The sequence below is a fragment of the Sinohyriopsis cumingii genome, chromosome 1, assembly GCF_028554795.1.
Source record: "Sinohyriopsis cumingii isolate HCF-2022 chromosome 1, ASM2855479v2, whole genome shotgun sequence".
NCBI lineage: Eukaryota > Metazoa > Mollusca > Bivalvia > Unionida > Unionidae > Sinohyriopsis > Sinohyriopsis cumingii.
The window spans coordinates 151,542,314-151,560,517 of record NC_142961.1 but is presented as its reverse complement, the minus strand read 5'-3'; the positions used below and the strand labels follow the sequence as shown (position 1 = coordinate 151,560,517).

At 38.6% G+C, this 18,204-nt stretch overlaps 1 protein-coding gene across 1 annotated transcript; it reads right to left on the bottom strand.

The window, feature by feature from the left end:
• Nucleotides 1-2,036: 2,036 nt before the first annotated feature.
• On the bottom strand, nucleotides 2,037-3,633 carry LOC149808167 (uncharacterized). Its single transcript, XM_089950044.1, has 2 exons — nucleotides 3,049-3,633; nucleotides 2,037-2,639 (listed from the first exon to the last, which is right to left on the bottom strand). The coding sequence occupies exons 1-2, from the start codon at nucleotides 3,590-3,592 to the stop codon at nucleotides 2,200-2,202; spliced, it is 984 nt and encodes a 327-aa protein (XP_089806170.1). The 5' UTR covers nucleotides 3,593-3,633; the 3' UTR covers nucleotides 2,037-2,199.
• Between the last annotated feature and the right edge of the window lie 14,571 nt (nucleotides 3,634-18,204).

The window sequence follows — 18,204 nt, the reverse complement described above, 5'->3', positions numbered from 1 at the left end:
TGGGCTCTTACGCCACTGTGCTTGATGGAAAGGGTACAAGTAGCAAAAACGTATATGTATGTGCATATGAACTATATTTTAAAATCAATAGACATAAGCAATAAAATTTTAAAAACAATGGATAAATCTATAATTGACTACATATGGAATTTTAAACTTCATTACATAAACAAAGAAATATTATATAAGGCTAAAGAGAGGGGTGGGGTAGCACTCCCCAGCCCCATCTTGATTAAATTAGCGAATACAATAAACCGTTTTAAGAGGATAAGAGCAACACCGATGAGTCCATGGGAAGGTATCTATATATACCGTTATGGATTCTCAATTAGAAATAGGGAAGATATATATAAGAATAACAAATTAACCAAACGTTTAGAAATATCTAGACCGAATTAGGAATATTAAGGAAATAATCTTGAAAAACAGAGATAAAAAGGAACTATGGGGCTTAGAAGAAAAATTGACATATAACTGGGTTAGGGATGAAGCTACAAAAAATATAAAAAGTACAACAGAAAAAGAAAATATATATGTAGACTGGAATAGAGCATGGAAAAATTGGACGAAATTAGGATCTCTAAAAATTCAAAGCCTCTGCTTCAAATACATGCATAATGCATGGTTGACAGGAGAGGCCGCAGTGAGACGGCGTATGGTCAGAGTACCGCCGAGATGTTCACTGTGTAAAATAGGACCCTACTCCAAATATCATGTAATGGTACAATGTTCAAAAACACAAACTAATCGTATAAAAGTTATAAGTGAAATCCAGAAAATTAATCCATACAAAAAACAAAATATTTTATTCCTGGATGGAACTTTCACTAGAAATACGTTATATGAAATTAGTAACTATATCATATCAACAAAAAGAGCCTGTGGTCAGGTCATAGTTATTAGGAATTAAGGTGGGATCTCCCCTCCCCAATTATTATTTTTTTTTATACCCCGAAAGGGAAGAATAATTTTGGAGTTTCGGCATAAAATATCAATTTCAAAAGATGGACCTGCTCGAGATGGGAGAAGTACACCAAATTAAAAAAAGTATGAACCCCATCTCGAACACAGTACTACCTTATTATTATACGAGAATGGAATATAGGTGCACACACAAAAACCAATAGGGTTTTAAATTAATATACATACTACTACTCATCGTCAAAATTCAAAATTAAACAAATATTCCCGATGTATTATGAACACGGGAAAGTTAAGAAAACTGGGATCTTGAAATTCGGCATAGCGGCTGTCCTGACATGGAAACATTTATAGCAACCAGAACACATAGCACACACACATAGCAAACACAAGACATAGGAGACCCTAGCCAGGTCGATAACACACTAGGGAAGGATTTCCGAGAGGATGACAGAAATCACTTTCGGAGAAACAACCCTATAGGCACACTAGGGAATTTAGAAATACCCCGATCCAAATTTCTAAACAAAAATTTAAATTCCAAATTAGAGATAAAATATACAAACAACACACCTTTTGGGGCAACAAATACACATAAACCATTTACAGATTTGGCTAGGATGGGGGGGGGGGCATCTGTCTCGTGTCCCCCTCCCCCCCCCCCAAAAAAAAGAGATAAAGAAATTCACTACAAGAGACTAAATTAAACCTGGTACAGGAATAAAACAAAAAATAACTAATCAATACTGAGATGTGTTACGCAACAGCGATGACAGGAAGAGAAAATTAATGATGAGTAATTATTAATTTTCTTTCTCAATAATTTCGTAAATATACAATGACTTTTCCTAGTCTTCCTAAAAACATATATGTGACCAACGTAAATTCAAATCTCCTTTAGGTTCTGCACTTAAACTCTTGGATATATGCTAGGGATTTTATGTTTTTATTTGTTTATTTGGGTATTGAATTGGTGGGGGTGGTTAGAGTTCAGGTGTGAATTGTACAATTTAATCAAGACATATCTTTTCCATACATTTTTCGTAAGGAAAAGAACAAATAAATCCACAAAATATGTATGCATATCTTTAATCTTTTTTAAACATAAAATGATGTATGAGTTACTGAACATTATAACTCTATCAAGAGCTAAGAAAATCTCACATTTTAAGTTATTTCGCTTTGTATCTTTATTCGTAGTAGTCGTCATATCCGTGGTTGTTACGAGACAAGAGAAAAGCAATGCATACTGTAAGCCGCAATGATCGCAATCTTCCCTTAGCTGCTACTTGTCTCTTCCCTTGAAATGAGAAATCCAGAAAACGATGTATAATGGTCTCCATATGCCTCAGAATTTTGATAAGCTTCTACATACACATGCTGTCCCACGTCACATTTAACGAAAACAGAGGTACTTCCTTGCTCATGACCCGAATTTGATGTAGCAATGGCACGTCCTTTAACCAACCCGTCTGATTTTATACTGATGGATGCAAACTTATTAGGCGATACTCCAATATTTGCGAAGAAGTAATAAGTTCCAGTCACGGGGCAAATGAACGTACCCATCGTTGGGTTGTAAGCGTTTCCTTTGTTGTAGAGCACCGTGTCATATGTTAGTATCTGATCTGACTGAAAAACATTGTTAGCGGAAACCAAAGTAACATGGAAAGCTACTTCTGTTAAAGTCAAACTACCTGCAGCCCGTCTCAGAACACCTATAGAAAGATAAAAAGGTGAAATACAGTTACAAATACGAATGATGAAGAATTGCAAAGTGATTCGATATTAATAGTCTGCAGTATCCTATTCTTTAAAACTGTCATTTATTATTATATTGTATTATCTTTCCAACATTCTCTCATCCTGATTTTTAATCTTCTTTTTGACAAAGAAAATAAGTCAAATATTGTGTTAAACGATAATGCAAAATCAGTCCCCTAGAACAAAAAATGTTTTGTTTTTTTTAAACTAAATCGCAATAGTGACCACGAAGTTTTAAATTCTGAGCTAAAATGTATACACTAAGACCAATGTCATACGCTTCTTTTACAATTTATAAAAGAATGTATCTGCCATTAGCAATATAGATCGTTTCATACTTCAATAGTGTCTTGTTGTAAATACCTGCTCTTTTAATATTTTGTGCCTGTTCAAATTTGAATGATCCGCTATGGTTCCTTTCTATAATGCTAGATCTATTCATCTTAGGACTGCCAGACGGTTGTTCGCTCAAGGCTTCTTTCACTCTTATTGCATCTGTGTAATTTACTCCAGATCTTTCCGGAATCAATTCCACAAGTTTTTTCAGACGCTTTTCTGACTTTCTGATCTTGGATTTAGTGAACAAGATGCTATGCTGATCAAGAGAAGCATATTGCGATTTCTGCTCAGTGGCATCTCTTTCAAGAAGTTCCCGTTCAAGCTTGTTGATGTGTCCTTCTGCCTTTTCTATTCGCGTAAAAGCGTCTTGCAGTAGTTGTTCCAGTTTAGATATATGTCTGAGGTTTTGAGTACATTCATCCTGTGCTCTCTCTAGAGCCTCTACTCTTCGTAGAACATCATTAGATGGCTGGTCATGTTCTGTCATTTGTGTTCTGACACAAGTCATACTCGCTACGAGTAAAATGTTAAATAAAATGATTGGCAGAGCCATCAGCGTAGATTTCATTACTATATCAAGCCAGACTAAGTTGCCAGCCTAGCGTAACCTTGTATGACACAACTGATAATAGCTCTTGTGATAAGACAAACCAGATTACAAGTAGAAGTCTGTGATAAGTACACTGACATATGTATATTGACTTATAAATAGATATGTCGAATTCCCATAGATTATATGAATGCAAATTTTCATTCAAAATGTAGCAACCAAATACAATAAACATGAAAGCATGTTTTGACTCAGATATCCTTTTACCGTCACATTGTCCATTAAACTATTGCACTAACTAGAGGGTTATAAACTTCAACATAGTTGGCTTCCGTAAATATTGAAAATGTAATATTCACGTATTTATTGTTTTTGAAGTTCATATTACATAATTTTAACTTTTCTATCGAATTCAAACATTATTTTCATGCTAGACAGCATTCATTGAAATAAAATATACTTAAAACATCTCCATATGAAGAGGAACAATGATTTATAACCGGATTTCGAGTGCATAATTTAAGAACTCATAGAGATAAAATAAAACTACGTAAAACATGACGTCGTATCGATGACGAAATGTTGTAATGATGACATCATTTCAAGCTGCGTACTAAGTGCTGATTTTTAAAAATAAAAGTGGACAGTCTTAGTGGTGTAAGGAGAGTCAGTAGCAAATGAAGTGGACAGCCTTAGTGGTGTTTGGAGAGTCAATTCCAAATGAAGTGGACAGCCTTAGTGGTGTTTGGAGAGTCAGTTCCAAATGAAGTGGACAGCCTTAATGGCGTTTGGAGATTCAGTTCCAAATGAAGTGGACAGCCTTAATGGCGTTTGGAGAGTCAGTTTCAAACGAAGTGGACAGCCTTAGTGGTGTTTGGAGAATCGATTCCAAACGAAGTGGACAGGTTTAGTGGTGTTTGGAGAGTCAGTTCCAAATGAAGTGGACAGCCTTAGTGGTGTTTGGAGGGTCGATTCCAAACGAAGTGGACAACCTTAGTGGTGTTTGGAGAGTCAGTTCCAAATGAAGTGGACAGCCTTAATGGCGTTTGGAGAGTCAGTTCCAAATGAAGTGGACAGCCTTACAGCCTTGGTGGTGTTTGGAGAGTCAGTTCCAAACGAAGTGGACAGCCTTAGTGGTGTGTAGAGAGTCGATTCCAAACGAAGTGGACAGCGTTAGTGGTGTTTGGAGATTCAGTTCCAAATAAAGTGGACAGCCTTGTTGGTGTTTGGAGAGTCAGTTCCAAATGAAGTGGACAGCCTTAATGGCGTTTGGAGAGTCAGTTCCAAACGAAGTGGACAGCCTTAGTGGTGTGTAGAGAGTCAATTCCAAACGAAGTGGACAGCGTTAGTGGTGTTTGGAGATTCAGTTCCAAATGAAGTGGACACCCTTATTGGTGTTTGGAGAGTCAGTTCTAAATGAAGTGGACAGCCTTGGTGGTGTCTGGAGAGTCAGTTCCAAACGAAGTGAACAGCCTTAGTGGTGTTTAGAGAGTCGATTCCAAATGAAGTGGACAGCCTTAGTGGTGTTTGAAGAGTCGGTTCTAAATGAAGTGGACAGCCTTATTCGTGTTTGGAGAATCAGTTCTAAATGAAGTGGACAGCCTTAGTGTTTGGGGAGTTAGTTCCAAATGAAGTGGACAGCCTTAGTGGTGTTTGAAGAGTCGGTTCTAAATGAAGTGGACAGCCTTATTGGTGTTTGGAGAGTCAGTTCCAAATGAAGTGGACAGCCTTAGTGGTGTTTGGAGAGTCAGTTCCAAATGAAGTGGACAGCCTTAGTGGTGTTTGGAGAATCGATTCCAAGCGAAGTGGACAGCCTTAGTGGTGTTTGGAGAGTCAGTTCCAAATGAAGTGGACGGCTTTAGTGGTGTTTGGAGAGTCCGTTTCAAATGATATGGACAGCCTTAGTGAGAGTCAGTTCCAAATAACGTGGACAGCTTTAGTGGTGTTTCGAGAGTCAATTCCAAACGAAGTGGACAACCTTAGTGGTGTTTGGAGAGTCAGTTCCAAATGAAGTGGACAGCCTTACTGGTGTTTGGAGAGTCAGTTCCAAATGAAGTGGACAGCCTTAGTGGTGTGTAGAGAGTCGATTCCAAACGAAGTGGACAGCGTTAGTGGTGTTTGGAGATTCAGTTCCAAATGAAGTGGACAGCCTTATTGGTGTTTTGAGAGTCAGTTCCAAATGAAGTGGACAGCCTTAGTGGTGTGTAGAGAGTCGATTCCAAACGAAGTGGACAGCGTTAGTGGTGTTTGGAGATTCAGTTCCAAATGAAGTGGACAGCCTTATTGGTGTTTGGAGAGTCAGTTCCAAATTAAGTGGACAGCCTTGGTGGTGTCTGGAGAGTCAGTTCCAAACGAAGTGAACAACCTTAGTGGTGTTTAGAGAGTCGATTCCAAATGAAGTGGACAGCCCTAGTGGTGTTTGAAGAGTCGGTTCTAAATGAAGTGGACAGCCTTAGTGGTGTTTGGAGAGTCAGTTCCAAATGAAGTGGACAGCCTTAGTGGTGTTTGGAGAATCGATTCCAAGCGAAGTGGACAGCCTTAGTGGTGTTTGGAGAGTCAGTTCCAAATGAAGTGGACGGCTTTAGTGGTGTTTGGAGAGTCAGTTTCAAATGATATGGACAGCCTTAGTGAGAGTCAGTTCCAAATAAAGTGGACAGCTTTAGTGGTGTTTGGAGAGTCGATTCCAAACAAAGTGGACAATCTTGGTGGTGTTTGGAGAGTCAGTTCCAAATGAAGTGGACAGCCTTAATGGCGTTTGGAGAGTCAGTTCCAAATGAAGTGGACAGCCTTACAGCCTTGGTGGTGTTTGGTGAGTCAGTTCCAAACGAAGTGGACAGCCTTAGTGGTGTGTAGAGAGTCGATTCCAAACGAAGTGGACAGCGTTAGTGGTGTTTGGAGAGTCAGTTCCAAATGAAGTGGACAGCCTTGGTGGTGTCTGGAGAGTCAGTTCCAAACGAAGTGAACAGCCTTAGTGGTGTTTAGAGAGTCGATTCCAAATGAAGTGGACAGCCTTAGTGGTGTTTGAAGAGTCGGTTCTAAATGAAGTGGACAGCCTTATTGGTGTTTGGAGATTCAGTTCCAAATGAAGTGGACAGCCTTAGTGTTTGGGGAGTTAGTTCCAAATCAAGTGGACAGCTTTAGTTGTGTTTGGAGAGTCAGTTCCAAATGAAGTGGACAGCCTTAGTGGTGTTTGGAGAATCGATTCCAAGCGAAGTGGACAGCCTTAGTGGTGTTTGGAGAGTCAGTTCCAAATGAAGTGGACGGCTTTAGTGGTGTTTGGAGAGTCAGTTTCAAATGATATGGACAGCCTTAGTGAGAGTTAGTTCCAAATGAAGTAGACAGCCTTAATGGTGTTTGGAGAGTCGATTCCAAACGAAGTGGAAAGCCTTAGTGGTGTTTGGAGAGTCAGTTCCAAATGATATTGACAGTCTTAGTGAGAGTCAGTTACAAATGAAGTGGACAGCCTTAATGGCGTTTGGAGAGTCAGTTCCAAATGAAGTGGACAGCCTAAGTGGTGTTTAGAGAGTCGATTCCAAACGAAGTGGACAGCCTTAGTGGAGTTTGGAGAGTCAGTTTTAATGAAGTGGATAGCCTTATTGGTGTTTGGAGAGTTATTTCCAAATGAAGTGGACAGCCTTAGTGGTGTTTGGAGAGTCAGTTCCAAATGAAGTGGACAGCCTTAGTGGTGTTTGGAGAGTCAGTTCCAAATGAAGTGGACAGCCTTGGTGGTGTTTGGAGAGTCAGTTCCAAATGAAGTGGACAGCCTTAGTGGTGTTTGGAGAGTCAGTTTTAATGAAGTGGATAGCCTTATTAGTGTTTGGAGAGTTATTTCCAAAAGAAGTGGACAGCCTTAGTGGTGTTTGGAGAGTCAGTTCCAAATGAAGTGGACAGCCTTAGTGGTGTTTGGAGAGTCAGTTTTAATGAAGTGGATAGCCTTATTAGTGTTTGGAGAGTTATTTCCAAAAGAAGTGGACAGCCTTAGTGGTGTTTGGAGAGTCAGTTCCAAATGAAGTGGACAGCCTTAATGGTGATTGGAGAGTCAGTTCCAAATGAAATGGACAGCCTTGGTGGTGTTTGGAGAGTCAGTTCCAAATGAAGTGGACAGCCTTAGTGGTGTTTGGAGAGTCAGTTCCAAATGAAGTGGACAGCCTTAGTGGTGTTTGGAGAGTCAGTTCCAAATGTGTCCTAACATACTGTACTCTTTGTCAGTTCAAATATAACCTAGATGATTATATCCAGTGTTTTTGTACTTACTATTTGGTACAGTGTATACCATATTACAGTGCTCATATTTTTAAAATATATACCACTAACTGATGACATTTATTAGAAATACACATGCATACATACATACATACATACATACATACATACATACATACATACATACATACATACATACATACATACAAAACTGATACAGAACCTGTTAGTTGTATTACGAATTGTACTGGCATCACATAATGGTTTAGCTAACACATGTTATTTTCATATACAATTACATTGAAAAGCATGTACATGACATTACATCAGGAAAATAGTAACCTAACTACATCAAATATAAATACACTGAGAGACAGAGAGTCAAATCCTAATATATCTTTTATACACTGAGCATGCACGAATGTACTTTTTATTTCGGATGTATTAGCCTTACTCTAAATAAGAATTGTTAATAACTGGAACGAAATATAACTGATTTAAAGTTTCTGTCACAGACTTGATTCATGCCGACACTTAACTAAAAGGTTTTAGACTATTTCAATACGCAGCAAATAAAAAACGGAGATGCTGAAAACTAAACTTGATATATACCGTCATTAAGAGCAACACAACTGTGTCAGTCTTCCGCGTCAACTATTTAGGAAACAATTCACTACTTCATATATATGATCCACTTTATTACTGATCCTCAAATAGTTCATAATGTCATCCATGTTAGACATTCTCATTAAGATCACAGTGTAAGTGTTAGACTTGTAAATCAACATGACACATAAACTAAATAGCAAAACAAGTGGGTCTGTCTGTCTGTCTGTCTGTCTATCTGTCTATCTATCTATCTATCCAGCCATTTTAATTTGGTCATTGAGCTTAATAACAGCGTTACAGATTTGTATCCAACTCACAATAGGAAATGGACCGATTCATTATACTGGCCAACACGTTTAGTCTATCGTGTGCTGAAAAATGGCTTTAAATTCCACAAACCAAGCCAAAGTGCTACTAACATTAACATATACAATACGAATATCATACATATATGAGGAATTCGAATGGCTGTTCAACATCATCACTGAGTACTATCAAGAGGCATCAAATAGATATCTGTTGGAATGTATTCAACCAGATTTGGACAAATAGAATGATATTCGGGATTTTGAGACCGTCTCACTAGTATTTGGTTACAAGGATCGAAACCTCTACTGTATTTCCCATGACTTTTTCCCCACTGAGGATTTTCGCACACGCGTGCGCCTGTGATTGTAATCCACGTGAATACACGTGCAAGGTTGTCAAGGGTTGGGTAGATGCATTGTTGTAAGCTCTTAGGCAGACCGATATACACAGGTAATACATAAGTAATTCACTATTAAAGAACTCAGTTCATTGGCTATTATATAATGCCATTAAAAACCAAACAGTTTAATACATATAGTATTATGAAATAATCTTCATATGCGGCTAATGCGGGAATTAAATTACTTTATCAATGACGTGTTTGTGCCGTCACGGGAAAAATCAAATCGCTGGTTAGGTCAAATGTTTCATATCGATTCGTCTAAGAGGTCCAAAAATGCTATATAATTTCCAAAGACGAATCCGGAGCGATCGAAAAATGTACTTCATCTTTGTTGTCCCCAGTGGAGTTGGAAGTTTGGAAAGCATCGAGATGATGAAAGGAGTCCACGCTCGGTCATGTAAAACAATCGCTGTCGTAAAATACATCTGGAGTGCTTACGCAAATGATCTCTAGCACGAAATATATCTGAAACGCTTACTTGAGCGGCACGAGTTCGAGCACGTGGTAAATCTTATCCATTTAAACAAACATCTCATCGATTTGAATCGATGCAACAAGGCAAGCCTGTCTCTAAGCGATGGATTTTTTCCTATGGTGTCCTAACGTACGCGTACCAACACGCACATATCCCAAAATAAATCTTTGTGGTCATTGTGCATTCGTGAGAACGTGTCTTGTAAATCCTCTCGTACAAATGCCTAATTTGGTAGGTTTGCAGCTCACTCGTCAGCGGGTGTCACATAGTAACGTAACGGTTGCCCCAGGAAAATGGATTCGCTGACAGATCGTTAACGTAACAGCAGACCACACAGGGTCAATAGCACAAGGCGATCCACCTTTTAACTCCCTCGGTGCATATAGATACCGGAAGAAATTGTTTCTGAGCAAGTCCACAAGTGTTCGGTTGAATCGTTACACAACAACTTGCTCGTCATGTATACCGACATGTCCAAAACGTACCTGCAGATCTTGTTTCGTTGAGAACGTAGCAAGAACCGAGCAATTCTTTTTACCGGCATCAACTTCTAAAAGCTGTGGCCTTGTTAACTTTGAAAGTTTATTGATACGTTGCAGTGCGTCTGCAACATTTGTTGAATAAGAGACGTCAACGGGTTGGCTTCCTTATATTTGCTGGCAATATCTACAATGGTTAATACATATTTGTATTTCCACGCACGTACCCGATCAAGCGGAAGAAACAAAAGATCAACCTGGTCAACGTCGTTGGGGTTCCTTACCTCATACCATGCACGGGAAAATCGCCTTGATGCGGCCAGGTAAATAAGCCACAACGCTTGTTTAGCAAGCCACTATCAAGCGTCTCAGTGCTTAACCTTTGCCGAGGTCGCTAGCTATCGCGGACATAATTGTTACCTAACCTCAAATGGGTGGTATTTAACCGCAAAGAATAATCTCTCCCTTGAAACCCCATTTAATTATCCATCTGGAGATTCTTTTTCCGAGCGGATGATTGATTGTGTTTAAGTCAGAACGAAATCAGCATGAGTGCATTGGCGCACATGGATTTCGTTTGATTCTTCGTACTCGAGAACATGCAGCATAGATATTTAGAAGTTTTCTTAAGGACCCGAGGTCAGTTAATGTAATTCAGTCGAATATCTACTCATGTTCCAGGTCCACAGTAATTGTTCACAGGAATATTTTTCTCCTGGGTATTTACTCCTCGATATCTCCTGTTGCTTTGCTAGTGCGGTAGCTGTATCACCGCAGAGTTTGTTTGTTTGTTTGCTTTAAACCTACGCGTCCACGTTCGTTGCACGCGGAACCGGTTGTTTTCACGAACGAAAACTCTTTCATTCCGCATCGGACACAAGTTCTAGCGCTGAAGATCGATCATTACGAGTACGGAACAGAGTTGGATTCGTGGTAAGTGTTTGCATACGGCATTACACACAATATGAGGGCATGAATGTGTTATACAACAATAAACATTCAACATGGTACTGGCAAAACAAAAAAGAAACGATTTGACCGTCATCGACTACTCTCCGTCCGTTAAACCTGACCGCCCAAGCACGGCAATATATTTGCAAATTCTGTTGGACGGCTCTGCGAGTTTATTTTACTGAGGCCAGCACAAACATACCGTCTATCATCTATGTGAGCTAATGATTAACACACCTTCACAATGTAATCCAGTACCAGTGTAACATGTTGATATCATTTAGTGGTTGAAGCGGATGGCCTCGCAAACATTCATTGGACCAGCCCAAATGTTTCGGAATATGTTCCGGAGGTCAACGGGACCTTACTGTTTCCTCAAGATTCACTTGACCAAGTGATAAAACTATAACTACCGTATGGACAAAGGAATTTAACAACCATGATAAATATATACAGTGTCGAGATCCTCCATTTGTGACACAGCAGAAGCTGCTGACTGATGCCAGAAAACTGCCCGTGAACACCTTGAACTTCCCCACGAGTATATTAATTTTCGTGAACGTGTCAAATATATTTTGCAGGCGCAACAATCCGCACGGGAAGATCTCACACTAATTTCGAATAAACGTTTGCACCGCTGATCAAACCAACAAAAGAGATTGCACCCAAGACCGCAAAAAATGTGCAGAAGGTCGCAGAAAACAATCACAGCGATGATACGGCAGTACAACTAGCACAGAGTCATAAAAGGTTAGAAAACTTTCAATAGGAAGTTATTTTAGAGGGGATATTGTCAATCTTCTACAACAAACCATTCGAGCAACAATCATACTTGGAAGCACCAATTCAAATATTTAATGAATCGGCACAGCAAGCGATCTTTGACCATCCCCACTAGATTGGTGTTAAAGGAGCTAGTCCAAGAGACTTAAAATCTTTTATGTTGAAGTCTGAACTATACGTGAAAACACACCCAGATTCCATCATAAGAGAATGACCTGTATATGTATTTCGGTAGTGGACTGGATTGGAAAGACTATACAGTAATCTTATGTGAAATGATCGCTATAAACTTGTTGAGCTCTGTAGAACCACGCGTAAGGTATAAACATAACCATGCTGAGAGATTTTTCTCCATACACACAATATACTTTTGGAAAAAATATATGGTGTTCATTTTACGAGGGAGCCTTCTAAAGAAAATTATTCCCCAGAGGATACTCTTCCCCCGAAAACCAAGTCAAAAGGTCTGGGTGATCGTGGATGCAAACGTTAGACAATAAAAGGTTCCATTGCATTGTTCAAATGCTTGTTTGTAGATTAAGAATAGACAAAATACCTCGTCCATCGTCTTGAAACACTTATGGGTCGGTTCATCAATTTGGTCTCGTCGATTGTCAAAGGATGTTCACCATGATCGACCTGGATACGTTTCTTTCGTTAATGCACGAACTCGTTGACGACGCCTATGCTGTATATGATAAACGCGCATGCTCTCATGATGAGTTTGTTTCCCATTTTACATGAAATCAATGCCACCATGCAGCGTGTTGTTGCAAATATAACCTCGATCGTCACCTTTGTGATCAGGATCTTTTCAATGAAACCATCCTATTTGTTTGCACCAAATACAGTGGAGCAGCCGCGCACAATCGAGATCGCTCTAATATCGCTACGCGTGCATTATAGTTGACTTAATACCCGATCGCTGATGTTTGGGGGCCTTCCCGCGAATATTTCTTCCGACAATGGCTCAGCCTGGAACCTAACTGGATTTACCGTTGGCGCGTAAGACACTGACTCAATGAAGACGTCCAATGAATGATTTCGTTGGTTCTATACAAAACTTTATACACGAACACTTGTCCACACTCGACTCTGCCACCTCGATCGAATCCCACACAGTACATGATTAACATCGTGCATTCATAGGTGAGAACTATTCTCAGTTGGCCTAAAGGTATTAACGACTTTTCCGCATGGGATACAATATTTCGCCATATATTGTCAGGATCACCATCACCATGCAGGTTAATCTAACATCGAATGCCATCAGTAGCAGTTACATACAGCGTCGCATGTTATATATTGTTATGGATTCTACACGAATGTTCTGCCGAGTTGTCTAGTGTCGCTTACTCCAACGCCTGTTTATCATCACTGCTGAAATCAAGGGAGAGTGCGCTCCCGTCAAGAAGCAACACCCGATATGGTCAATAAAATCAAAAATGAAGGTGCCCAACAACTTCTGGCCTAGTTGGCGCAAACCAACATCGATGCAATGGGAAGCGGATTATAGTTGGGGATAGGGTCTGTAGATTTGCTAGAAAGACTCCACTTCATTGTAACCGATTTATTACTTTTCTTTGGAACATATATACCTGTACAGGCAGTACTTGGTTGATATGCACTTTCATGCACGTGTAACTGCTGTCCACGTTGGAGCTTACAAATGCATTACTGTTAAGACTGTGTTTTTGGAAGACTCGGGTGGTCGGATGAAGACCATTGACTCCATTGTGGAAAACTAGTAAACTTTTGACAAACTCGTAGTTGTTATAAATATGTGCTGAAAAATGGCTTTTAATTCCACAGACCAAATACTATAATATCACGAAGTTAAGGTTGGACTCCCAAAGGAGCTTGCGAAAATAAAGAGCGCAATATTATATAATTGCGGAGTCATACTGAAACTTTCTCCGACAAAGAATTGGAATTGTCCCCGTGGGATTAAATTAAGCACAACTTCATCAACTCAGTGCGACGAAACCAAACAAAACACCTCGGTGACATTCAAGTTACCGAAGTCAGGTGACACAACTACAAAAGATCGAATGGATATTTTCATTTCTCACAGCGATTCAAACATTGATGAGGGCTGCAGCTCTCGTGGTTGCAAAAGTGACCATTAAAGATCGTCGGAACCGTCGGAACCGTGTCCGTAACGGTTCTGTGTGGCCACATCGCACCTCGTACACGAATTAAAAAGGAAAAGTCTTCAGTTACTCGGGACGTTACCAGAAGTTTTTTTAAACGGCCAATCTGTCCACAACCATGAAAGCCAAGTGTACGGCGCACCCATTACAAATTGTGATATACTCATGTTGACAAAGTCAGTCAGATATGTTTCTGCGAAATGAACTTGTATCAATGATCCCCTGCTCGTGGAAAAGCGATCCTGTTAGACTGGATTTGAAAGCAGGACCTCATTTACATCGCTAACATGATAATACCTCAACAGCTTTTGTATTTTGACTCATACGGACTTCCACCGCCACGTAAAGTTGACTGTCCAGACGTGCAAGAGCTGGTAGCGGAGCGTTTGGATGACACAGTCGTCCATCACTGTTTTATTCAACTATACCGCTACATACTAGGATGGACTGTCCAAATATATTGACATCTCCTTGCTCAGCACTGCACGACTCGCACAGCAAACATTCATGAAGGTCGATAATGCAATTAATGGCTGTTTCCAAATTATAACATAGACGCTACACTTGAAATATGTACGAAATGCCTGTTGAAATGAAATTTAAGGACGCGCAACCGCAGAGAAGCGACCTGACGATATTTTGAGGATTAAACCAGGTTTGCAACCAAAGCAGACTGGAATGTGTTAAACAACTTCGTTGATGTTGACGTCGACCCGGGTGAGCTTGTTATCTTTCAAAGATCAAAATGGAACAGATAAAGCGTCCGACGTGGACATCTGCGATATTGTTTTGTGCCACTGAGAAGGAGAAAATCAGAGACTCTTTATCAAAGACTACATCGACACTGCTGAGGCTTTGACGAAACAGTTCGTACAGAAAAATACGTACCCTCACCAAGACGCGTAGTTACTTCATGGAGGAAACGTTTATGAAGAATGACAAAGAAGCATATGAAAAAGAAAGCGTTAATCTCGTTCTATTCTTATTTATCATTCTCTTGAAAATAGCTTAACGTAAAATCTCAACAAATGTTTGAGACAGGATCATATTTGTTTATCTTAATCGGAACTAAACTTTGGTGGGATAGAAAGTTAACGTTGATAAATGATTAGTAGCATATTAGTTTGAATCATCACCAACATCACGTATCAACAAAACCGGTCCTGTTGTAGAATTTTTCAGATGTGGAATATCAACATCATTGGTTGCTGGAGATTAAATTCAGTGTGCAGTATTCAACGTCTATCCGGAAGGGTACTTTACTGTTCTTGGTGTTTAAGAGCTATTGTTACATATGCGTTATAGATTCTGAACAGTCACGTGATGACGATGGTGTGCCATTTACAGACGAAGTGTTTGATCGACTGACGGGATAATGGTGATTTTTGTGCCGATTTTCGGCTAATATCTGCTTGAAAATGATGTTACCACACACTCGTATACACTCAAATATAATCTTGCAAAGATCAATGAGAAATTGACCGTTTGGACCAACCTAACGTAATAATACCAGCTATTTAATAAGAAAAAGTAAGATTACCATCATTATGACTACACAAATTCACACCAATTATCATATTGCCACTAATTGTGATATCTAAAAATATATAGTGACTTTCAAAATCTTTCTTTGTGAACCGAAAATTAAAAAGAATTTCAACAAAATATTTTGACCCCAGCACTATTACTAAAGGTCGCTCAATATACATCTGTATCCCCATTTAGTAATGCATTTCATCATTCATTTTCTATGAGTGTTATATATATATGTAGATTTTAATGATGATGTGTAAACAAAATTTTTTTTTGTCCATGATTGCAGATTTTATTTTAAGACGATGATGCTATAAATAGGTTGTTTACTTAGATTCGGGTTCTAGACCCAGCCTTGATAATGAACCTGTTTTTAGTTTGGGGTATGTTTCCATGGGTGATTGAGTATTGCAACACATTTCAGGTGGGTCGATATTTCGATATATGTCACGTGGGGATCAGTTGTGATAGACTCTCAATAGAGTCGTGGAGATGTATTTAAGGAGAAAAGGGTGCAATTATTCCTAATTTCCTTTTTCTTCTTCTTTTTTCCGTCTGCAGAAGTCGTTCATGCTCTGTTCAGATTTAATTTGAAAGGAATCATTTATTTAAATTGTTTATTGGAATTTAAAAATGCTCATACGACTCTTTGAATTAAACATTATTTTGGTATTGTGATGAATTCATTCAAACACGTTCTGGACAATGCCAGTGTGACACATTAAGACTGTTAGCACTTCAGCACATGCAAAGAGGTTGGTACAAAAGCACATTAGTCACAATTGAGGGGAGTTTGGGATTACCTGACTGATGTCTTTTTCTTGTAAACAACATTTTACACAGCAGTTATTGTCTATGATCTTACATATTTTACGATAATAATTTCTTGGAGGTAAACATGTTTAATTGAATCTGAATTGGTATTCCCTTTGGGAAAAACATGGTCTACCCTATGTTTACACGTTCTTTACTAAATTTTTAGTAAGAAACCTGACCATGTTTACAACCTATATTTTCTAGAACTAATTTTAATGATAAAATTACCCTGATTCTGGATTTTTTTTTATTGTGCCATAGTTTTTTTTAATATGAATGTTATGATATGCAGAATTAATCATTCATGCTTTAACATCTTTGTAGCTGAATCAGTCTTTAAACTTGAGTCGAGGTGGTCTATTTATTTAAATTTTTCATTTAAATTAAAATGTTATAATTGATTATTTTCGAATTAAATCGCTAATTTGTTATTATTGTGAATTCATTTTGGGATATTTTTGATTATATTATTGTGATACATTAAGACTGTTAGTACATCAACACTATTCCACGCTGTATGTACAACAGCACAGTGAAGATTGGAATTCATTCGGAATATTCTATACTTTTTTAATGTGATAAAACTTTTAGGACTATTTGGGATTTATTTCACAATACTGTCAAGTTCTTCTCAAAATTTTCACTTTGCATTCTTGGGAGATAAAATAATTATTAAATTGAACAAAACTAGTCGGCTTTCTCTCTCTCTTCTGTTATTCAATTCATGACCATAGAGTCGTATCGATATATATATAATGATTGATTGATCTTATCAGAATATAATCTATATAACTATAGCGAATAATTGTTTTACAAGTCATGATTCGGCTGAACAATAACAATTCCACTGAAACGAGGAGAAAACATATCTTGGATGAGCCAACCCTCACCTCTACGGATGTTGGCTCTTAGGGTAGCAACATGTGGTAAAGAGATGCAGTGGGTTAATCACTACACTCTCCAGGTCCTGACTTCCTGACTGTTATGACACTTACTGAACTTACTTAAGAAAACGTATTCACAATTTAGTTCTGCATATGGCGCAGATCTACTAAGGGTCTTCTTTTTCTTTGGGTAAAGTCTTACGCTCATGAGCAGACGCCTTCTGAAACGGAGAGCAAGTTTAGAAATCTCGTAGAACACGGAATGAAAACAATTCTTCATAAATTTGTTTGAATAAAACGACTAGTCTTCGTCCTCATAAAGTCCTCCTAACGAACTTGTCTGAGACCAACGGAGATTATAGGAACCTTTCATTTCTGCATTTATACGCTTGAGCATATATTAGGCTTTTAAAGTTTTATTCGTTTTATATTTGGTTATTTTACTGATGTATAAAACAGGTAAATATAAAAATACACGTTTCTTTAATCTTAATTTTAATCATAAAGTGATATGTGAGTTATTAAACATTCTAACTCAAAAGCTGTGAGAAACTCTTTATATTACATTTATTTATCTTCCCCTCCATATTCTTAGTATTCGTCAGTTATGTGGTGGTTATAAGACAAGACCAAAACAATCAATGTTAAAAGTCATGGTGATAGCAGTCTTCCCTTAGCTGCTGATGGTATCTTCTCTAGAAATGAGACATCCAGAAAACGATGTATAATAGTCTCCATATACCGCAGCATTTCCAAAGGCTTTTACATATACATTCTGCCCGATGTCACGTTTAACCCAAACTACAGTACTTCCTTGCTCATATGCAGTCGAACTCGACATGGCAAGTGCATGTCCTTTAAGTAATCCGTCTAATTTTAAACCAATGGCTGCCACCTTATCAGGCGATGATCCAACATTTGCAAAGAAGTAAAAAGTTGCAGTTGCCGGGCAAGTGAACATGTCCCTCTTTGGATTGTAAGAGTTTCCTTTGTTATATAGCACCGTGTCATATGTTAGTATCTGATTTGCAT

Bases quoted from the DNA above. Each gene is read 5' to 3' on its own strand.
- LOC149808167 (XM_089950044.1), bottom strand. From the start codon at position 3,592: ATGAAATCTACGCTGATGGCTCTGCCAATCATTTTATTTAACATTTTA. The intron at 2,640-3,048 runs GTATTTACAACA...ATCTTTCTATAG, and splicing joins ACAAAATATTAAAAGAGCAG to GTGTTCTGAGACGGGCTGCA.